Source organism: Vipera berus (assembly GCF_964194415.1).
Source record: "Vipera berus genome assembly, chromosome: 6".
Taxonomy (NCBI): Eukaryota; Metazoa; Chordata; class Lepidosauria; order Squamata; family Viperidae; genus Vipera; species Vipera berus.
Window position 1 is genome coordinate 12,655,622 of NC_138208.1, and position 24,685 is coordinate 12,680,306.

A 24,685-nucleotide genomic window follows, 5' to 3' on the forward strand; every position below is an offset into this window, starting at 1 on the left:
GTTCATTATATTAGTTTGGAGCATGGAAGCGGCTTCTCTCTCAAAAGATTGGAAAAAAAGATCTTCCCTCCCTCCCTTCCTCCCTCCCTCCCTCCCTTTCCTTTCTCCCCATTTTAGAACTGGGCAGTGCATAAATCGAATAAATTAAACGTATGGCATCAAAATGTTCAGGTTTGCTTTCAGTCTGCTATTCTAGGCACTGTGCCATACTTATTTTCGTACTAGGGTTTCTAGATCAAAAAAAAACACGGTGTTCAGTTACGCATCTGTCAGGATGCTCATAGAAGTCATAATTCTGCTGATGAAACGAGAACATTTCACAGGTCTGTGTGAAGCTCGTTGAGATCTGCATGACTTGCAATGTATACAAAACAGCTGAGAATGATAGAAAACTCTTGTCTTCTGTGAGGGCCATCTCATTTATTTATTTATTCATTTGTTTGCTGACTGCTCAATGCATAAGATCATTACCCTAGGCAATTTATGTAACACAACTTTGGAACATGAAAACAACAGAGGAACAATAACAATAGTCACAACTGAAGTAATGAACACACCTGACCCAAGGAAGGAGCATGGTTTTTAAGGCCTTGTGGAAGGGTTGGGGAACACTAGAAAAGTAGTTTAATAGTTTTGCTTTACAAATATTCAGATTGAGCCAAAAAATAAATAAGCAATTACAGTTTCCAGGGAACTCTGCCAAAATTAAGGAATAGCCACTACTTCTATATTGTTTTGAAACTAAAGGTTGCTTTTGATTAATGATTCCAGCACTGTCAGCAAGATTTCAGTTGCCTTTCATGAAAAGCTTTGGATCAGGATTTTAACTTGGCAAACACCAATACCTGGTGGCCGAGTTTGCTTCGTGATCAGCATAGAAAATTCATATTGTGCCTGAAGAGATTTAATTAGCACATTGTATTTGTTTTTGTTTCTTTTTCAATATAAGTTTGGTCATCCCTGGCAGATCTGGCAAATTATTTTAAAACCCCTTGTCGTTGTTGTTAGTTGCAAAGTCGTGTCCGACCCATCGCGACCCCATGGACAACGTTCCTCCAGGCCTTCCTGTCTTCTACCATCTTCTAAAACCCCTTAACTTGTTTTTAAGAATGTGTCTGTTGGATTTGTTTTCAGAATAGGGTATACTAACACCTTCTTTAAGACAAGCAAATAAAATAAGATCCACAATTGAATAAGCCTACCTCAAAGCTGTTTGAGAGTAAAACTTAATATTCCTCAAATGTTTTGACAAAAAAACGTGTATTGGAAATTTGGATTTCCGCATAAAAAGATGGTTTTCCTTTCATTCTTTTTCCAGCTTTTCCACCATTTATATAAATAGCGGGTACAATGTTTATTGAGAAGAAAGCTTTGAGTTCATGTTCCTTAAGTTTTTAAGAGCAAATTCAAGGTTGCCTTGCTTGCAACATCCTTTGTAAATAAACCCTCTCTCACACACACACACAAGCACCCTGCAATTACTTTTCTGAATGTCCATTCAAGTTAAGAATTTTCATCTTTGCAGTTGCCATAGCAATCTGTTCTCTTCTTTCTACTACATTAAAAATCCATTCAGTTACCAATATTGAGCGTGGAACAGAAAAAAAAAATTCTTTAAAATAGCTTTAGCGTCTTACATGCAACAGAAAACAGCTCTGGCCTTTATGTTAGGAAAGGTTGATGGCTGCTGTAATGTAACTGCAAAGTTTTACTGCAAAAAAAAGTTCTTTAAAAATACTACAGACCAAAAAAAGTGTTTAATAAACCTACTCCCAGAAAAGTGTTGTAAATATATTTGGTGTGATTTTACTGAATTAGGAATTAAATGGCCCAAGTAATGTTTTAGTAGTGAAACAGGCAAGTCCTGTCTTATATAACTTGGTTCAGTTGCCCTAAGGTTCTTCAGCTAGTTTTTGCTTAACTTTGAATAGGATGGAAATGCAGCAAATCTCCTTTATTTACAGATGGAATGGGTAATTTTGTGCTATTGTAAACTTTGTATTTGACGCTGATTTCTCAGATTTTGATTGAACTATTCAGAAGCCTTAAGACATTTCCATCTTGCTCTGGGAACCTGCTTTTTATATATCATGTTGTAGCAATAATATATATTTTACTGATAACTTTCTCTGTTTACCTTGGTTAAGTATTATTTCGTCGAAACACTCATAGTGTGTGCATGGAATTACAGTATTCCCCAAACAATTCCTCTTTGAAATGGACAGACCTCCTTCAGTTAACTGTCGTTTACTACTGGACAGCATCAGCCTGTTAAAATTGTCCTTATTGAATAACCTTTTTTATGTTATTAATCTGTTGAATAAGTGATATTGCCAGTTTTGGATGGTTGAGAATTACAGCTGTTCTTTTCCACTTTTGATTGTCATCATTATTTTATAAAATATTGTTGGTGTCAATTCTGGGTTTTTCTTGAATACTGCTTTATACAAACTCTCATCTCAGGCTGTTGCAAGAATACAAATGGAAGAGTGACACAATCATACACCATTTTCCTTTGAAGTACAGAACAAACACTGGTTATTGTAGGGGCTGGAGGGGCAGTACATGGAGTCTGCAGCTGTACAACAGATTTGACTTTTATAGTCCCTTTTTATTAAAAAACTTAACATCATAAATGTAGTAATAAGAAACTAATTTTTCTCGACAGGAGCGCTGCTATAAACTATTCTGCAGTTATAAAATAACCTTTTAAAATTATTGTTTCTGCTGGTATCAATAAATTTATGCAAAGCACTTAAAGGTCAGGCATTGCCGGAAAAATGTCTTTTTAGATTGTTAATTAAAGGTTCATAAGAACAAGCACCGGTTTACTCTCGTAACAAAGGGAAAAGAGCAGAAAAAAATGTCTTATTCCCAGAAATAGAAGTCAAAGTCAGAACAGGAAATCAGGAAAAGAATACCAATGCAGTTGGATGGGGAAATAACCTACCCCTGTGATGGTGAACCTTTTAGAGACCGAGTGCCCAAACTGCAACCCAAAACACACTTATGTATTGTCGGGTGCCGGGTGGGTGTGGCCCATTGGGTGGGTGTGGCCCATTGGGTGGGCATGGCCCATTGGGCGGGCGTGGCTGTGGTGGTAAGGACAGACTGGGTGGGACTAAAAAGTTCAATCAATCAATTCCAACTCTGAGATCTTTTTTTTCCCCACGAGAAGTTGAAATTGATTAATTGATTGAACCTTATTTTTTTTTTTTGCACATGGTGACGGAGGCCTAAAGCGAAAAGATTTTATAAAACCCAGCTGAAGGCCTGGGACTGGGGTGACAATGTGCGTGCCCATAGAGAGGGCTCTGCGTGCCACCTGTGGCACGCGTGCCATAGGTTCGCCACCACGGACCTACACCATTCAAGTCAGGGGGGATGAAAGTCAGGTGCAGGTAATCTTCAATGATTGTCCAGTCGCTTGGCAACAGTTCAGAGTTACGTAGTTTACCCCCCAAAAGATACTTCAGATCTGGATTTGAAGGTACAATCCATGCCCCCCGCCCCATGGTCATGTGCTTGCATCTTGGGTGCTCAGCAATTGCCCAGCAATTATGACCAATTGCAGGGTCCTGGGGTCACATGAATATGATTTATGACATTTTTTGTCGAAAACTGGTATTTACTTTCTATGTCCAGCAAAAAAACCCACTCATTAGAAATGATGGCTTCACTTAACAACCACAGCGATTGCTTAACAACCGTGGCATTTATGACTGCCACATTAGAAAACCATCACAAAAAATGTCAGTCGCGGTCATGTGATGATCTGCTTAATGACCTTAATTCCAGGCTGTTGTAAGTCAAGGACTACCTGTATAATGTATGAGCTTTACTCCCAGTTTATATATGTTTGTTCTCATAAACACATACACACACACACACACACACTGATACCAGGCCATTCTGCTTAGTCTGTGAGCTGGGAATTCACAAAGAAATTGAGTTTTGCCACAGCTTTGATGGTCTAAGCTCCTGTGTCCTTCAGTGCTCTGTCTTCTGTCCTTGTCAACTTCCAGCTGAGAGGATAGGACAGAAAGCTCCTTAAATTCTTGCTAATATGTAAGCTAGAAACTTACTATTTGCTCTTCATTTAGATGTTAAGCCAAATGTAACGAGAGTTTTTATCGGGAAAATTAACTGTAGCCAAATTTCTTTCTGAAGTTTTCCAAAAACAATTACAACAATTGCATGGAATGGGAAAATTAGAAAGGGTTACCTTAAATCTAGCTGGATGTTGGGTTGAATTTAGTTTGATAAGGCACAAAACATGCCTGATGGTAAGTTTTAATAGCAGAGCTTTGGCTAAGTTCTCATTCTCCATTGTGTAGAAAAGTAGTATTTTGAACTGGATACACAGTGCCTCCACCTGGGTAAGGCAGACACAATTTTTGCATCCATAATCTGTACTACTTGAGGCATTTGAATACATTCAAGGTTAGTCCTGTGTATAATGATGACAGCAACAAAAAGGGGAAGTTACGTTTTGTGTTCCCAACCAAGACAGAGCTGGAAGCAGTAATCAGGGCTTCAAGATGCAACTTCAGCTCCCAAAGCATTTTCAACCTAAACAACAATATCTCTTTATCTGTGCAGAATCAGTTGCACACAGCAATGTGTAACATTTTCATTCTGCAGATTCATCTACAGTTTATTACTATCATCTAGATTGGTGTTTTTCAAACTTGGTAATTCTTAAGATGTGTAGACTTGTAACTCCCAGAATTCCCCAGCCACTCATGTCAAAACCTCATCTGAGTCTAATGAGAATGAAAAATAGAAACAGCCTTCATCAATTCAAAAATTACACTATTTCAGACCTCTGGGTACACTGAGATTTTAAAGTTTAGGATGGCTGTTACAGCTATTCAGGACTCCATATATGCCACCAGACAATAGTGGAAGAAATCTTCACTTTGTGACACATGAATCTTAAAGTTCAAATCCCATCTTACCCATGAAGGCTGTGGCTGGATGACTTTGGGCCAATCCCTCACCCCTTCAAATATTGGAACACTGCTGTCATGTCACCCCTAGTCCTTCTTTTCATTAGACTAGCCATTCCCAATTCTACAACCGTTCTTCATATGTTTTAGTCTCCTGGCCCTTAATCATCTTTGTTGCTCTTCTCTGCACTCTTTCCAAAGTCTCGACTTCTTTTTTATTATGTGCTGGCCAAAACTGGATGCAGTATTCCAGATGTGGTGTCTATGGAGATTCTCAAACATCCAGGTCATGTTTGTCCCAAAGGTGATTTTTTAAGAGGCAACTGGATTTTCTCATTTTTCTTTGAAGACATTTCGCTTCTCATCCAAGAAGCTGAAGAAGTTTCTTGGATGAGAAGCGAAACGTCTGCAAAGAAAAACAAGAAAGTCGAGTTGCCTCTTGGAAAAAAAAATCCAGATGTGGTCTTACTAAGGTTTTATTAGGTGGTACTAATACTTGTTCTTGATACATGTTCTTGATTCTATCTTTCTGTTTATGCAACCAAGGATTGCATTGGCTTTTTTGGCTGCTGCTGCATACTGCTGGCTCATATTCCCTCCAATGGAGGAACAGCACAGTGGAGGTGGTTGATCAAAGTAACAACAGATCCCTATTCTGCCCCTGCCCTCCCTATGTGTCCTTGGTTTTTAATTCTTGCTTTTGATTTGTTTATGTTCTAATGAATACATATATTTTGACTGTAAAAGCAGCCCAGAAAAACCTTATGGTAAACTGAGCAACCAATAAATTTTATAAATAAATAAACAGACAAACAAACACAAAGAAACAAATGAGTGATTGTTCACTAGAACTCTAAGATCCCTCTTACTTACTGTTTTTGAGTCAGGTTTCACCCAATCTGTACTTGTACATTTGTTTTTTCTTGCCTAAGCGTAAAATCTGATTTTTCTCAACATTACATTAAATTTCTCTACATTAAATGTAGCACTATCTTTCTCACTTCTGCCTGAGGTGATAGCAACTCACATAATGAGTGGGGTCTGAAGAGTGTCTTTATTCTCATTTTAGTCATGCTCAGGGCTATATTGTAAATAGCCAGTTGTTGCCCATATTACTTGCATTGGTATCATCTGCATATGCTTAACTCAATCCGGCTGAAATCAACAGTATTTAAAAATGTTGGCTGGATGGTACCATAAATAAGTAAGTAGCAATATATATCAGTTTTTTTCATATTATTATGTTATCTCCTGATTGTTACTCATCTGCTTTTTTTCTCCCATTCTCAGCGAACTGATAAATAAAACAAACATTAAAAAAAATCAACACATTACAATTCCAAGGTAGTTCTGTTCTGTGCAGAATCTGCTGGAGAGCTTATGAGCAAAATTCACATAGATAGAAGTCGCGTATTACCTATGCATATAGAAAATAGTAGAAATAAAAATCAGAAGGGATCTACCCTATGTTTTTTTTAATATCCCTTGTTAAATATTAAACAGCCACGTTTTAATATTAAGAGGTTAGTAAACATTAAGTACATATTGTTCAACATTAAAAATTTCATAAGTGAAGAATACCATAATTTGTCTCCATAATCCTGAGAGGGTAACAGGAGACTTCTTCAGAGAAATACATTAGGTGACAGAACTAATGATAACTTCATTGGAAAACATCATATAACAAGCTTGCCGGGTCCTCAGGTACCAAGAGAAATGAATTTAGCTATACAAAGAAACTGCTTGGCTGAGTTGTTCTTTCCCTCTTTTTTATTTTTAAAAATTCTCTGCACTTGTTGTCTTGCTTGAGTATTTTTCTGTTCTCCAGAACTCACTTAGCTGCTGAAATGAACTGGGACTTGGGTTTGTCAGGGGAAGAAAAAGTGGGACTAAGAAAGAAAGGCGATTAAGAAGGAGAAGGAGATGTTTTTTGGAGACATTTCATTCTCTCTGATTTTAGCTTCTAAATATCGTTTGCTTATCTGATTGGACCCTGAAAGGATTTGTGTGTTTAAGGTAAAGGTAAAGGTTCCCCCGCACATGCGTGCTAGTCGTTTCCAACTCTAGGGGCCGGTGCTCATCTCCGTTTCAAAGCCGAAGAGCCAGCGCTTGTCCGAGGACGTCTCCGTGGTCATGTGGCCGGCATGACTAGACGCCAAAGGCGCACGGAACGCTGTTACCTTCCCACCGTAGTGGTCCCTATTTTTCTACTTGCATTTTTACGTGCTTTCGAACTGCTAGGTTGGCAGAAGCTGGGACAAGTAACAGGCGCTCACTCTGTACGTGGCACTCGGGATTCAACCCGCCAAACTGCCGACCTTCTGATCGACAAGCTCAGCGTCCTAACCCACTGAGCAGGGCTAAAACACTTTTCACGGTCCAGGTTTTAAGTTTGTCTCTGGGTTAGGCAAAATCTCGAGCCCTCAACCAATGAAGTTGATAAATTGAATAATAAATACTTTTGTTTTTCTTTTATTTTTCCTGGCAGGCTTTGGGAACCGTTACTTCAGTGCCGATTAAAGTTCCTCAGGTCAGTTCCTTGCAGAGGTTGGCGGGACAAAGACCGGCAGTGCTACCTCAGGTAGGAAAGTTAATTTTGGGCAAGGTCCCAGTGCTGACATTCTGACTAAACAGGGATGCTGGGGGGAGGGGTTATCCAAAAGTCAAGATGTCAGCTATATAGCTGTGTGATTGATTATATGTCAGCCTTGGTGCTGAATCATACAAAAAAGCGGGCAGAGCTTCTACTGTACACTCATCCTTTACTGATTCACTAAGTTCTCCTTGCAGTGGACCTATATCCTGTTTGGCTTTCCTTTTGCTTCTCAAATACCCCCAAATTCTTCTATTAGCATTTTTTTTACAAGCTCTGCCTCTTCCAAGCTTTGGAGCCCTTTTGAAACAATTCCTATAGTTTTTGAAGACCACCTTGTACTCTCATTTGATGATGGGCTATTCCTTGTATTTTTTTATATATATACAGACAGTCCTCGACTTACAACAGTTCATTTAGTGACTGTTCAGAGTTACAAAAGCAATGCAAAAAAGTGGCTTATGGCCACTTTTCACATTTACAACCGTTGCAGCATCCCCATGGTCATGGGATCAAAGTTCAGATGCTTTCCAACTGACTCATATTTATGACGGTGGCTGTGTCCCGGGGTCATGGGATCCCCTTTTGCAATCTTCTGACAACAAAGCAAGCCAGATTCACTTAACCACCGGGTTAATAACTTAACAACTGCAGTGATTCACTTAACAACTGCGGCAAGGAAGGAAAGGATGGTGGTCAGTGAGTTTAAAGGATCTTGGTAGCCTCTCTATCACATCCCACATTTGAGAGCATGGACCACAAGTAACCTTATTTTGATATCTTATCATCTACCTTTAGTTGACCATCCACCATTGCAACATGCCTCTCTGGTCTCAGGATGGTTCTTGGGTCAATCTATGGGAAGTGAAGCATCTTCAACAGAGAAACAGAGTTATCTGTGGAAAGGTTGGCTGTACATAATCTAGAGCCGTGGTGGTGAACCTGTGGCACACGTGGCATGCAGAGCTATCTCTGTGTGCATGTGTGCTGTTGCCCCAGTCCTAGACCTTCAGCTGGGTTTTATAAAACCTTTTCGCTTTAGGCCTCCGCCACCGTGTGCAAAAAAAAAAAAAAGAAGAAGAAAAGGTTCAATCAATCAATTTCAACTTCTCGCGGGGGAAAAACAAGATCTCGCAAAGTTGGAACTGATTCATTGAACTTTTCAGTCCCACCCAGTCTGCTGTTACCACCGCAACCACGCCCACCCAATGGGCCATGCCCACCCAGATTAGCCCCACCCACCCAATTGGCCACACCCACCTGGCATCCGATGATACCTAAGTGGGTTTTGGGTTGCAGTTTGGGCACTCGGTCTCTAAAAGGTTCGCCATCACTGATCTAGAGCAAGCCTTTTCAACCCGTGTTACGTGTACCACCGGTGGTACTTTGGCACCTGGCAGTTGGTAAGCAACCGTCCTAGACAAGTGTAGCAGCGGAGGAGAATGAGCTGAAGTGGAAGCCACATCGCACGAGCCGGAGGGAGAGAGAGCTGGAGCTGCAGGGCTGTCAGGGCTTGGCAGAAGGCGTACACAGCTACAGCTGATTGGCACTTCTGCAGGACTATGTGGGGCTGGGCAGAAGCCCAGGATCTGCACGCCACCGAAGAAATTAAAACGGGTACTTTTAAACTTTTTTTCCAGAGTTTTTAACATTTTATTAGATTATAGAATAAAATAGAAAAATACAAAAATAAATAGTAGGGACACCTTGGGGAGGAAAAAGGAGGGGGGAAGTGAGGGGGAGAAGGGGAAATGAAAATTCATTGACTTCCGACTTTCTCTGTTGCAGCAGAAACATTAACATCAAACCTCGCCTTTTTACTTTTCCATAATAGTATAAAGGCGTTCTCTGTGGGGGCGCCAGACCTATGGAACCGCTTGCCGGTTGAGCTCCGGGTGGCCCCCGACCTTCGCTCCTTCCGGCGCGATTTAAAAACTTATTTATTTGAACAATCTGGCCTGGTCTGATGGGTTTGGGGTTGGATTTAGTTTTAACACAGTTTTATTATTGTATTATATTGGGCATAATTATTTAATTCTTTTTAACTCTTTTTAACTTTTGTATTTATATTTTGATATTTATTGCCCTGTACACCGCCCTGAGTCCTTCGGGAGAAGGGCGGTATAAAAATTTAATAAATAAATAAATAAATAAATAAATAAATAAATAAATAAATAAATAAATAAATAAATAAATTAGCCATTTCTATAACAACAAATGAATCTAATCAGTAAAACCCCAAATCCCCCCCTTTTTTCAGTCATCAAGTTTTTGACACCTTGCTAAGCACTGCTGGTAGTCGAATATTATCATGTACTCAAAGTGGTACAATCTGTGAAAAGGTTGAAAAGCCCTGATCTAGGGGGATAGCCTAGAACTGATTCCTGAGTTCAGAGCCTCAAATACGTCTGAATCCTCTTCTTTGGGTCAGATTTTTCTCTGTGTTTGCCTCTAAAAATGGACCCCCCCCCACAATTCTTTGGTATTTTTTTTCTCTCTTCTCCATCTATCTTGGAAAACCATCCCGTCCAAAACCATCCTGTCCCTTCTTCCCTTATGCCCTGCAGTGTAGAAACATTTCCCCACCTAATTACTGTGTTTTTCTAAAAATAAGACCTATCCCGAGAATAAGCCCTAGATGCACCTAATATAAGCTCTATAAGTCCTAGTTTGGGGGCGAGGCGCGAATGTAAAAATCAAGCCAGGGGGGGTGGGGGGGTGGAGTTGCCCCACGTGCCCTGCAATAAATAGATCCTGAAATATAGCAATGTACAGTACATGTTGCTTTTAAAATCTGAGTGAAATGATTAAGTTTCGCAAATTGTGAGAGAACTCCAGATATATTGTGTTGAAAAATATGGCAAGTGAAGATAATTATATCAAGGTGACTGTATGCCATCGACATGTCATGCTACTCATGCAGCTGGTAAGGTACAAGTGGTCCTTGACTGATGGCCATTTGTTTAATGACCTTTTAAAGTTATGAAGGTGCTGAAAAAAGTGATTTATAATTGCAGCCGCTAAGGACGTGATCAAAATTCAGGTGCTTGGCACCAGCATGAATTTATTACTGTTTTAAAATAACTTTTATTGGTTTTCAAAAAAAAAGATACCAAGTTAAAAGACGAACAAACAGAAATAGAAGATTGCCAGTTGCAATCTTCCCAGAGGGCTTCTGGCAAGCAAAGTCAATTTGCTTTAACGACCATGTCAAAAAGAAGCAATTTATTTAACAACTGCATCACTTAGCAATGGATGGTCCGATCCCAACTGCACCTGTAATCAAGGACTACCTGGATTGCTAGTTATAATACTACATTTTTAAAAAGAAGCTGTGATCGCCTTTAATATTAATCTCTTTCAAGGAAGATCTTCCTTCCTTCCTTCCTTCCTTCCTTCCTTCCTTCCTTCCTTCCTTCCTCCCTCCCTCCCTCCCTCCCTCCCTCCCTCCCTCCCTCCCTCCCTCCTTTCTTTCTTTCTTTCTTTCTTTCTTTCTTTCTTTCTTTCTTTCTTTCTTTCTTTCTTTCTTTCTTTCTTTCTTTCTTTCTTTCTTTCTTTCTTTCTTGTAAATGGAAATACCCTTCCTTCCTTGTTAAGTAGTGTTATGATGTAATACAATAACACACTGGAAAACTTTCTTCTCTGGACTTGCCAAGATATCTTTTGAAGCACTGTCTGGTGGAGTAAATATTTTTGAGATTAGTCGTCTTCTTTGATGTGAAAAGAGCTACAGGACAAAGGTTATTGCATTTGATGGACGGAAAGAAGCACTTTCAATTGGAGCATGGAATTGGGAAAGGAGTTAATTGCAGTTCATATATTTTTTTTTATGTGGTCATGATAAGCCTAGCACCTCTCTGGGCTTTGTGTTCCTCCAGCTTTGGCTGAAATGGGCAGTGTCTTTTGCTAAACAATTACTGTGTTGTAAAGTTGCTATATGAATGAAGTTGTATAAGTAAATGAATTTCCATTTAAGTTGGTCTGTCTGTACAGTAGAGGTTTTTGTTCATTATTCAGGGTGTGGCTTTCCATGAACAAAGAGAACTGGAGGGAGAGAAGATGTTTCACATTTATAAATACAGGAGTCCTCAACTACAATTGCAACCAGAACTTCTGTTTCTAAGCAGGATGGCTGTTAAATTAGTTGTGCCTGATTTTATGACATTTTTGCCACAGTTGTTAAGTGAATCATGCAGTTATTAAGTAAACCCACCTTCCCCCATTGACTTGGCTTATTGGAAGTTGCCGGGAAGGTACCAAATGGTGATGATATGCCCCAACTGTTGTAAATACATGCCAGTTGCCAAGCACCCAAATTTTGATCATCTGACAGTGGGTCATAAACACGAGGATCAGTTTCAGTCACTTTTTTCAGTGCCATTGTAACAGTGAACCGTTACTAAACAAATGCGTGTAAATTGAGGATTACCTGTAATACACTAGTTATAGAGAGAACGCAGAATCTTCTTTGTGGCAATGGGCTTCTCAGAAAGCTAAAATCAGTTTTGTCCAGAGGAACGTGCTTTTGCCTTGAAATATCTGGTTTGGCAACCAGTAGAAATAAAAGTATTATAACAACTTCTTCCTGGAGAGACACCATTAGTGATTTTTTGAATAGCAATTGATAAGTGTTCAATAACAAGTGAGTTCTGTAAAACTTTGTGACACATTCACACAAACAAGTGGCTAATATTAAGGGGCAAAATGCTTGGGATCTACTCTTCTCAGTTTGTTCCTAAACAGAGATTGCTGAGTTTTTAAAAATATTTTTAACTTCTGTGACCTCAATTGCAAACCAAACACTGGATGTGTAATTCACTTGAGAGAGGTGTGATATTTCCAGCATGTTAATAAAAGTTACCCTTTCTTTTGTGATCTTTGTGAGGTCTTTCCATAATATAAAATTCCTCATTTGTGATTCCTGTTGATGATTTACCTCAGGGGTCTTCAAACCTGGCCCTTTTATGACTTGTGGACTTCAATGCTGGCTGAGGAATTCTGGAAATATCACACCTCTCTCAAGTGAATTACACATCCAGAGTAGCTCAAGAGTTCTTAATTTCACCAGGACATATAGATTCTCAAAGAACTTAATAAATGGATAAATATAAATAATATTTTGCATAATGCCTTATGTTTCCTACATGGATACCAGAATATATGCCTGGGAAAGCTGATCAGGTGGCAGTGTGGCAAAGTGAGATGTAAGAGAATTTTAGATATTTCAGGAATATCTATTTTGGGGCTGCCAAGAGCATTTTTTGTGAAGATTGAAAGATTTTTTTTCTTTTTACTTACAGATCAAGAAATCTTATTAACATTATCTTGTCATGGTGCCTCAGAGATTTAAACAACTAGTTTATTAGGATACATTCAAATAATTTTGTTAAGGCCTTGGAAAAATAGAAAACCTCCTGAAAAATGTGACATAGAAGATGATCCATTCTAGAAAAAGAAATGATTATGCACTTTTTGTAGCTGTGCAGAAGAGGACATTTCTTAATCTTTATGATAGATTTTAAAAATCAAAATGCTCTGTTATGCAACCAGACAGTTAAGATAAGTGTGTGATGATGGGTAATGAAGAGTGATAGGAAGAAATATGTCAAAGATGAGCACGGAAAATATGGGAGACCTGTAAAGTGAATGGCTTTTGAAATAGTAATTTTACTAAAAATTACAATGCAAGGTTAGGTGTGAGTAGGAGGAGTGAATGCTGAAGAAGTTAGAACTGCATGGAATACTAAACCATAGCTATGTGAGAAGTCTGGCTTATGAACTTCCTGTCTCCTCTGTGCATTGAACCATAATTTTGCAGGACTATTTCATTCAAACGTATTGAGAAGCCATTTGTTCAGATCGTAACTGGAAATCACAATCCAGTTGTGGGTTTTATGCTCTTTTTATGAAGAAGAATGTTTTCAAGGACAAGAATGAAGAAGCAAGACTGTAATTTTGCATAATCACTGAACATACAATTTAACAAAAGAAGTGAACTTGAGGAGCTGATTTTTACCGTTTTCCTTGTGCACCTTTTCAAGGAGCGCTTCCAAATTTTCACACAGCGGGAACTGTGATCAAATCAACTCTGGAAATGAAATGTTTATAAGCATATCCGCTTTCTTTTCTCAAAATATTCTGTATTTCAGACTGCCATCTGATTAAATTTCCTGAACATAAGTATTCAAGAAGCAGAGGGCATAACTTTCATCATATCTACTTGATTCTATCTCAGAATTGAGTGCATAACCTCCTCTTTATACTTTTATCAACATTTAACATATGTGTGCAGTATATATTTTTGGGATCTTTTTCTAATAAAGCCTCTAATCCTTTAATTGTATATTTTAACGCTATTAGTTAAAATTCATTGGCACAATGTGGAGTGTGAGGATTAAAACAGTTCAGTAGGAGAACAGCTCTTTGTTTTATGCTAATTTTTCTTGGCTCTGGGGCAGGGCAACTATTGATTTTTTTAAAGCTTAGGTTGTACACACAGTGGCATTTATTTGTTACATGTAACATGAATTATTTTGAATTTGACATGGTTTGAAAACAGGTGAAAACTTAAAAGATGTAGGTAGAATGTGCAGCTGAGCTGAATTTTCACAAGGGGGCAGCAGCTACCAGTTTACATATGCAACAGAATTACTTTAGGATTTTGTACAATCCGGGTGTGAAATTTTATCTGCAGACATACTGTACATTAATAAAACAATGTCAAATGTGTTTAGATTAGCCTGATTGTAGCATTCATTCTATTTTGCTAATAAGATACATCAGTGTAGATTGTATTATTTTATCATTAGGAATGGGATTTTGAATTCAGAGAAAAGAAAGCAAAGGATGAATGACCACCTTCGAGTGTTTTCTTGTATTTTTGTAGTGCTAGTACTGGGCTGTAAGGGACGCGGTGGCTCAGTGGGTTAGGACACTAAGCTTGTCGATCAGAAGATCGGCATTTTGGCGGGTCGAATCCTGAGTGCCGCGAAGCAGAATGAGCGCCTGTTACTCGTCCCAGCTTCTGCCAACCTAGCAGTTCGAAAGCACATAAAAATGCAAGTAGAAAAATAGGGACCACTACGGTGGAAAGATAACAGCGCTCCATGCGCCTTTGGCGTCTAGTCATGCCGGCCACATGACCACGGAGACATCCTCGGACAAGCGCTGGCTCTTCGGCTTTGAAACGGAGATGAGCACCGGCCCCTAGAGTCGGAAACGACTAGCACGCATGTGCGGGGGAATCTTTACCTTTACCTTTAGTATTTGTAGTTCAGCCCTCAGTATTTTGATCTTTGATTATTATTACAGAGAACTGCAATGTATAAAAGCCGCTTTAGAGAACAAGTTTCACGATCAAACAGAAATAAAGCAGGCTGGGCTTCCAGAGACATTTCAGTCCAACTTTGGACAGAAGAGAAGATAATTAAGGAAGGGGGAACCTTGTTCGTTTACTTAGGTGTACATTCTGGCTTTTGTGTCAAGATTGAAGGTAGCACAGATAGTGCTCACCCATCTTCTTGCTCCGCAGTCTTATGAGATAGATCAGGTGAGAGAAAGCAGCTGGCCCAGTTGTTAAAGGGGCCTTGAACTTGTATCTCCCCATTCCTTGTCCAGCATCTTAACTCTTATACTATACCAACTTTGTTGTATACATATACATACTGCATCCAGTTTTGGTCACCACGATGTAAAAAAGATTTCAAGACTCTAGAAAGAGCACAGAGAAGAGCAACAAAGATGATTAGAGGACAGGAGGCTAAAATACATAAGGAACGGTTGCTGGAATTGGGTATGTCTAGTTTAATGAAGAGAAGGGCGAGGGGTGACATGATAGCAGTCTTCCAATATCTCAGGGGATGCCCCAAAGAAGAGGGAGTCAAGCTATTCTCCAAAGCACCTGAAGGCAGGACAAGAAGCAACGGATGGAAACTAATCAAGGAGAGAAGCAACCTAGAACTAAGGAGAAACTTCCTGACAGTTAGAACAATTAACCAGTGGAACAACCTGCCTCCAGAAGCGGTGAATGCTCCAACACTGGAAGTTTTTAAGAAGAGACTGGACAGCCATTTGTCCGAAATGGTATAGGGTTTCCTGCCTGAGCAGGGGGTTGGACTAGATGACCTCCAAGGTCCCTTCCAACTTTATTATTATTATTATTATTATTATTATTATTATTATTATTATTATTATTATTATTATTATTATTATTATTATTATTATTATTATTTGCTAATGAAGTGTTTTTCAACCGTGGCAACTTTCATATGTGTAGACTTCAACTCCCAAAATTCCCCAGCCAGCAAGATTGAGTAACACTGCTACAAGGCGTGAACCCCAAAGATTCCAAGCATTAAAATGAGATCTTGGGGAGGTGGCAAGGCGTGGTTGCCATTGAGGTCTAAGGAGGAAAGAGTTTGCAAGAGAAATGAGCTCCATTAAGAAAATCTGCAGGGGTAAAAGATGGAGGCAGGGACAGGTTTGGTCATAAGGGCATGAAGAATGACTACTAGGTGATTCACTATTGGCTGAGCTGAGTGGAACCAATTCCAGTTGTTCAACAGCTGGACACAGGCAGTATTCTTTCTGTAGGATTCTTCCTCACTGTTAAGAAATCAAGACACAAGTATTGCCATAAGAGCTGTATCACATTGTACTACCACACAACTAGAATAACCAGAATGTGTACTGATATGTGTGTGTGAACAGGGCAAACCTTTTGCTCGACTTTGCCTCTATTCTTCAAGCTGCAATAGCTAAAAATCTACTTTTGCGTGCTGGAAGGCAACAGCGTAGACAGTTACTTTCAGTATCCAATTATTGGAAAACAAACAGTGCTGAGAGCAAGTGGATTGAAAGAAACTGAATTTAACTGTGTAGCACAATAAATTATTTGTGCAGGATCTTGAGTGTACAGCATATTGTTTACTTAATTACATCCACAGAAGGCATTGTAGTTACCTGCAGACTGTCTTTGTTGGAAAACCTCTTTTTGAATGTCACTCGGAAATCTTAACTGTAGGCGCAGAAATAAAAAAATTCATCTTCAACTCCACCTTCAGGATATTTCTTCATCATGGAGGAGGACTTTCAGACAAATGCTTGAATTGTCTCTCATATTGTCTTTGTTGATAGATTCACTTGTTTTATCAACACAAGAGATCAGATGGTAGATCCTTATTATTGCCCAGGAAGATGATTACCGTATATACTTGAGTATAAGCCGAATTTTTCAGCCCACTTTTTGGGCTGAAAAATTCCACTTCGGCTTATACTCCAGTCAACAAAAAAAACTTACCGAGGACTTGTGCGCGGCCGAGGCTTTGGTGCTTCCGGGATCGCCCGCACCTCTCCCAAGCCACCGCCGTCCGAGACCTGCCGAAGTTTGGGGAGGTTTGGGGAGGTGCGCGCGCACCTCCCCAAACTCCGCGCCTTGCCTGCCTGCTTCTTTCCGCAGCGGAAAGAAGCAGGCAGGCAGGGCGCGGAGGAACGGAGACTTGCCGACGTTTGGGGAGGTTTGGGCGCCTCCCCAAACCTCGGCAGGTCTCCGTTCCTCCGCGCAGACCTGCCAACGTTTGGGGAGGTTTGGGCGCCTCCCCAAACCTCCCCAAACGTCGGCAGGTCTCCGTTCCTCCTGCCGACCTTTGGGGAGGTTTGGGCGCCTCCCCAAACCTCGGCAGGTCTCCGTTCCTCCTGCCGACCTTTGGGGAGGTTTGGGCGCCTCCCCAAACCTCGGCAGGTCTCCGTTCCTCCTGCCGACCTTTGGGGAGGTTTGGGCGCCTCCCCAAACCTCCCCAGGTCTCCGTTCCTCCTGCCGACCTTTGGGGAGGTTTGGGCGCCTCCCCAAACCTCGGCAGGTCTCCGTTCCTCCTGCCGACCTTTGGGGAGGTTTGGGCGCCTCCCCAAACCTCGGCAGGTCTCCGTTCCTGTTTGGGGAGGTTTGGGCGCCTCCCCAAACCTCCCCAAACCTCGGCAGGTCTCCGTTCCTCCGCGCAGACCTGCCGACCTTTGGGGAGGTTTGGGCGCCTCCCCAAACGTCCCCAAACCTCGGCAGGTCTCCGTTCCTGTTTGGGGAGGTTTGGGCGCCTCCCCAAACCTCCCCAAACCTCGGCAGGTCTCCGTTCCTCCGCGCAGACCTGCCGACCTTTGGGGAGGTTTGGGCGCCTCCCCAAACCTCGGCAGGTCTCCGTTCCTGTTTGGGGAGGTTTGGGCGCCTCCCCAAACCTCGGCAGGTCTCCGTTCCTCCGCGCAGACCTGCCGACCTTTGGGGAGGTTTGGGCGCCTCCCCAAACGTCCCCAAACCTCGGCAGGTCTCCGTTCCTGTTTGGGGAGGTTTGGGCGCCTCCCCAAACCTCCCCAAACCTCGGCAGGTCTCCGTTCCTCCGCGCAGACCTGCCGACCTTTGGGGAGGTTTGGGCGCCTCCCCAAACGTCCCCAAACCTCGGCAGGTCTCCGTTCCTGTTTGGGGAGGTTTGGGCGCCTCCCCAAACCTCCCCAAACCTCGGCAGGTCTCCGTTCCTCCGCGCAGACCTGCCGACCTTTGGGGAGGTTTGGGCGCCTCCCCAAACGTCCCCAAACCTCGGCAGGTCTCCGTTCCTGTTTGGGGAGGTTTGGGCGCCTCCCCAAACGTCCCCAAACCTCGGCAGGTCTCCGTTCCTCCGCGCAGACCTGCCGACCTTTGGGGAGGTTTGGGCGCCTCCCCAAACCTCCCCAAACCTCGGCAGGTCTCCGTTCCTGTTTGGGGAGGTTTGGGCGCCTCCCCAAACCTCCCCAAACCTCGGCAGGTCTCCGTTCCTCCGCGCAGACCTGCCGACCTTTGGGGAGGTTTGGGCGCCTCCCCAAACGTCCCCAAACCTCGGCAGGTCTCCGTTCCTGTTTGGGGAGGTTTGGGCGCCTCCCCAAACCTCCCCAAACCTCGGCAGGTCTCCGTTCCTCCGCGCAGACCTGCCGACCTTTGGGGAGGTTTGGGCGCCTCCCCAAACGTCCCCAAACCTCGGCAGGTCTCCGTTCCTGTTTGGGGAGGTTTGGGCGCCTCCCCAAACGTCCCCAAACCTCGGCAGGTCTCCGTTCCTCCGCGCAGACCTGCCGACCTTTGGGGAGGTTTGGGCGCCTCCCCAAACCTCCCCAAACCTCGGCAGGTCTCCGTTCTTCCTGCCGACCTTTGGGGAGGTTTGGGCGCCTCCCCAAACCTCCCCAAACGTCGGCAGGTCTGCGCGGAGGAACGGAGACCTGCCGAGGTTTGGGGAGGTTTGGGGAGGCGCCCAAACCTCCCCAAACAGGAACGGAGACCTGCCGAGGTTTGGGGAGGTTTGGGGAGGCGCCCAAACCTCCCCAAAGGTCGGCAGGTCTGCGCGGAGGAACGGAGACCTGCCGAGGTTTGGGGAGGTTTGGGGAGGCGCCCAAACCTCCCCAAACAGGAACGGAGACCTGCCGAGGTTTGGGGACGTTTGGGGAGGCGCCCAAACCTCCCCAAAGGTCGGCAGGTCTGCGCGGAGGAACGGAGACCTGCCGAGGTTTGGGGAGGTTTGGGGAGGCGCCCAAACCTCCCCAAACAGGAACGGAGACCTGCCGAGGTTTGGGGACGTTTGGGGAGGCGCCCAAACCTCCCCAAAGGTCGGCAGGTCTGCGCGGAGGAACGGAGACCTGCCGAGGTTTGGGGAGGCGCCCAAACCTCCCCAAACAGGAACGGAGACCTGCCGAGGTTTGGGGAGGCGCCCAAACCTCCCCAAACAGGAACGGAGACCTGCCGAGGTTTGGGGAGGTTTGGGGAGGCGCCCAAACCTCCCCAAACGTCGGCAGGTCTGCGCGGAGGAACGGAGACCTGCCGAGGTTTGGGGAGGTTTGGGGAGGCGCCCAAACCTCCCCAAACAGGAACGGAGACCTGCCGAGGTTTGGGGACGTTTGGGGAGGCGCCCAAACCTCCCCAAAGGTCGGCAGGTCTGCGCGGAGGAACGGAGACCTGCCGAGGTTTGGGGAGGTTTGGGGAGGCGCCCAAACCTCCCCAAACAGGAACGGAGACCTGCCGAGGTTTGGGGAGGTTTGGGGAGGCGCCCAAACCTCCCCAAACGTCGGCAGGTCTGCGCGGAGGAACGGAGACCTGCCGAGGTTTGGGGAGGTTTGGGGAGGCGCCCAAACCTCCCCAAACAGGAACGGAGACCTGCCGAGGTTTGGGGACGTTTGGGGAGGCGCCCAAACCTCCCCAAAGGTCGGCAGGTCTGCGCGGAGGAACGGAGACCTGCCGAGGTTTGGGGAGGCGCCCAAACCTCCCCAAAGGTCGGCAGGAGGAACGGAGACTTGCCGAGGTTTGGGGAGGTTTGGGGAGGCGCCCAAACCTCCCCAAAGGTCGGCAGGAGGAACGGAGACCTGCCGAGGTTTGGGGAGGTTTGGGGAGGCGCCCAAACCTCCCCAAAGGTCGGCAGGAGGAACGGAGACCTGCCGACGTTTGGGGAGGTTTGGGGAGGCGCCCAAACCTCCCCAAAGGTCGGCAGGAGGAACGGAGACCTGCCGACGAGCCGCGGCCACACAGGGTATTCCTGTGTATTCAGGCTTGCAGAACGGCGGATCGGCTTATACTCGAGTCAATAACTTTTTCCAGTTTTGGGGGGTGAAATTGGGGGTCTCGGCTTATACTCGAGTCGGCTTATACTCAAGTATATACGGTAATTCATCTTGACTTGCAATATGTCCTACTGGAGTAGGAATTCAAGGTAGTGTATTTAGCTCTCCTTTCTCCAATGTTTACTACAACAATACAGCACCACACTGTCTCTTGCCAGGTTATATGGCAGATTCACATCCAGACTTCCAGAAGGCATTTTGTTTTGTAGCCCATTTTAACTATCATTAGAAGTGGCTCTGTGACTTCTCTGATGCATCTAGTTCAGGGGTGTCAAACTGCCGGCCCGCGGGCCGGACGCGTCATGACAAAACCACGCCTACCCCATTGCCGGCAATGGAGAAAAAGCTCCGATATGTCACGTGACGTTGCGAGTTTGACACCCCTGATCCAGTTCATTTGCAGTTAGAACAAGAATTGCACTCCAGATGCTTTATAGCAGGGGTCTTCAAACATGGCCCTTTTATGACTTGTGGACTTCAACTCCCAGAATTCCTCAGCCAGCATGCCTAGCTAAGGAATTCTGGGAGTTGAAGTCTATAAGTCATAAAAGGGCCAAGTTTGAAGACCCCTGCTTTATAGGTTAAACTAACTTCTGTCTCGTGGGGCTGGCTTCTTCGATAAATTTTATTGAACCTAGAACAGGGGTGTCAAACTCAATTTCATTGAGGGCCACATCAGCATTGCGGTTGCCCTCAGGGGGCCGGGTGGGTGTGGCCTGGGTGGGCATGGCCTACTGGGTGGGCGTGGCCTACTGGGTGGGCATGGCTAGAGTGCGTATGGCCTACAGGGTGGGCATGGCCAACTCTACATCCTTAGCATCAAGGGTGCCTATGGGGGCCTGGGCAGGAGTGGGACAGATCTGAGGGTCTCTGGCAGAAGGAGGGTCTCTGGGCCAGGGCCAAGGCAGTGGGGGCACTGTTTCCAGGATGGCTTCATGGGCCGCATGAAACCACTTCGTGGGCCGGATCCGGGCCCCGGGCCTTGTGTTTGACATGTCTGACCTAGAAGATGTTCCTACTGATGAACACTTTTCACAGTTTTTGCTATTCATGGACTGCAATCTTGGGTGCTTCTTGAACTGTGAGCCCTCACCTGCCTAATCATTGCATTCAGAGTCACTGTTGTCTCCTTCCATCTGCTTTGTTGAAAGGCAAATTTAATAGGCTCCTTTGGGGAAGGGCAGCTGCCCTTGTAACTCAGAGGCCGGTGAAAGAGTTGGGCACATTCTGCTATACAAGGATCAATGCAATAACTGTATTGTCTTTTAAGCAAACTTTCCAGACTATCCAGAACAATTTCTTCCTAGTATTTCCTTAGGGACGGTATCTTGTTCCCAGCTAAAAGGCATCTAAAGGTACCATTGTGTAGTGTGCAGCAACAGATAATTAGTGGCATCAGCTAATCAAGTAATCCATCCCTCTTTTTTTACCTGTTTGTGATATATAATCTGTGACATTAATGTTAACATTTACTTTGTTATGAGTCGCATTATTGTATGGATGTTCTATTTCTGTAGCCTATTTTTTGTTGATGGTCTTTGGGAACCAATTCATTCATTCATTCATTCATTCATTCATTCATTCATTCATTCATTCTGCCAAGGGGTTTTCTATCCTGAAAAAGGTTCCTGTCCTAAACATCTGCAGTGTGGTTGTCTTTCTGTCTGTTCAGATGTTTCTCACAGTGAACCTTTTATTGCGTTTGGTCAAGAAAATTGATTTATAACAATTATTCTGGAAGATGCTTCTTTTCGAATTGCGTTCAATCTATCTGTCAAGTTATATTTGTCCTAATGATAGAAAGTACACAGTATGATACACTCTACAGTACACAATACAATATTTTGAGTATTCACTACATGTTTTGAGCTGTTAGGAACTTACTTTTGTCTCTCAGAAATGATGGTGTTCTGCTGCATAGACAAATCTTTGTGGAGCATTTTCTTCCAAAGATGCTTTCTGTATCGGATCAAGATAATCAAACTTACTGGGTCAGAGTGATCTTGTTTCATGCTGTTCCTCTGTCCACAATTCAAATGAACTGGATTCCATCTCTAACAGAATCAAATTTTCAACAATAAATCTCTCTCTGTTGAAAGTATGGAATGGATGCTTCTCACTGGAGACTCTTCTCCATTCAGAGGTAAAGCCAGCAGCCACACCAAGTACCATATTTGTTAAGTTATGCATGAAGATTTTGTCACATGAGACATGGAAGCACCATAAATCTGATTTGTTCTTTCACAGAACCAGACTACCATTTTTAGTCCTCGTGGACCAAATACCAAAAATGGGAAGAGAGCAGCCATTGAGGACTTGTGTGTTACCCACATGGAATGCATGTGGAATAATTTTAGACCCCCTTTCTTCTACTTATGGAAATGCATTCTGATTTGGTACAGTTTCAGAATATATACTGCTTGATTTTTGGTGAATGCACATACTGTTGCTTACGTAAGTATTAATAACTAATGACTAAATAAGAGATGTTAATATAATTATGACATGAGCAGGTGGCATCATACAGATAACGTTGGCCTATCCCAAAATAGCTCAGTGGGAATGGGCCTAATTAGCACTTGGATAGGATACTACTAGGAAATCTCAGGATTTTACAGCAGCTTGGGAAGCTGAAAAAAAAATCCTCTTTCATATTTCTGCCTGTCAGCCCTTCAAGGTGGATCTGACTAGGAAACAAAAGTCTTGCAAGATACTACTACTTTTATTACAAGGTTATATTAACCGAGTCTTGCAATGTGCCTTCACCTTCCCTCCCTTTGTTTCCTTCCTATCTCAAGGAGAGTCATATATGAAACACTTTCTCAAATTACATTTCTGCCCAGGACTCTTCTTCTTTTTATCTGAGATTGTCTTGGATGCAGCTGTTTCTCCTGTCTCTGAAGTTTATTCTCACAACCCATTATTATACTGCCAAGAAACTATATCTTTGTATTCGTGAAATCAGCAGAGGTCGGGGTTGGATATAAGAGAGTGTTTTACTTTTAATACGTTACATCAAAGTTATTCAGTTGAATAACTTCACACATTTTGAAATGGAAAGAAAGTGCTTGTCGGTCAGAACTTTGAAAAGCAGGTGCAACTTTAACGCTTCGTGAGTTGAGTCAGATGTCGCCTAGCTTTTCACTAGGAAAATTTGGAAGAGGACTTTTATCAGGATCTTCCATTGTGTTTTGCTCATTTGTTTTAATGTTCGTTTGAGGTGGAAAGCAGCAGATGGAAGGTGGGAAGGAGTGATGTGTGGGTTCATTTATGTATTCCAGAAAGTGCTATCTGCTGTTGTAGATTCATGATTGCTTAGCTGTGGGCAGAGATATCTGCAGGGTATGGTAAAAAAAAAGTCAAGATGATTGCCATCATGATGTGACAAAATTCTACCCGTGTTACATGTGATGCACCCACACCCACACTTATACACAGGGAGGAATTTCACTTGCATCTTGGACTTTTTGAGTTGATTGAGCAGATCTAGAGCCTTTAAACCATGATGGTATCTATAGCAAGTTCCTGTTTTCTGTAGAGCTTATCATTTCAGGGTTTGATGTGGAATCTACAGTGGAGAAAGAGTCTAAGACGGAGGACCCCAATGTTTTGGTCACCACAGACTGGTTCTGTGGAGAGCAGTTTTTCCACAGACTAGATGGGAGTGTGGTTTCGTGGTTCCACACGTGTGCGAATGGGGCTTCGTTTGCTTGCGCAGATCAATTCCTGGCAGGGGGTTGGGGACCCTGATCTAAGAGAAAAGGCTTCCTAAACTCTATCTTGCTTCGTCTTTGGGAGACGCTGCTTTCATGTAAGCAGAACTGAGAATAAGATTGTGTTGTGGAAAAAACCCAATGAAAGAAACACAAGACAGCAACACAAAGCAATAGTTCTTACTTTAAGATTCAGAGGTTTATTTTGCTAATAATTTGGAACATAGCAAGCATAATAACACAACATCACTTACATTAATAACCCATTGCAATGAGGTCCACTGACATAGCAGCTCCAAAGGATAGCTATTGGCCAGTGGCCCCGAGATGATCTTGAGCTATGACTTTTGTACTTTTATTCCAACGACCATCCACAGATAGTCATTATCTTGCAAAATCAGTTCCTTGTTCTTACTTGCTGACCAGCAGTTTCCACATACACCCGTGTACGTCTGAAACCTTCATCCACCAGTTACTTTCAGTTCCTCATTTCCCACTGTTACAATGCTCGTGTTCTAAATATACATGTAAAACTATCTACTTGGCAATTTCATTTTGCGCAACATTGCAACGGCGTAGCAAATTACAAATAATTCGTCTGCAATAATTCGTCCGCTTCAAGCAAAGCTTTTAAATCATCTATGTGGAGCCTCTCTTATTAGATCTAGGCCTTGTTTCGCCCAATGAGGTGGTGGGCTACATTTTCATCTCCCACAGTTGGAAATCCGCGTTTCAGCAAACTGTTGGGAAAAAAAAAAGATCTGAAAAAGCCCCGTTAACTCGTTTTTGTTAAATGGCATTGGAATGGC

The 24,685-nt window shown here is 43.1% G+C and overlaps 1 protein-coding gene across 1 annotated transcript in view; it reads left to right on the forward strand.

Annotated features, from left to right (window-relative positions):
* PHF21B (PHD finger protein 21B) overlaps nucleotides 1-24,685 on the forward strand; it is a gene marked incomplete at its 3' end in the record, with an annotated part of 201,776 nt that overhangs the window by 133,161 nt on the left and 43,930 nt on the right. The window contains exon 4 of the mRNA XM_081331942.1: nucleotides 7,441-7,533. Coding sequence (XP_081188068.1) covers nucleotides 7,441-7,533 — 93 coding nt within the window. The remainder of the gene's footprint in view (nucleotides 1-7,440; nucleotides 7,534-24,685) is intronic.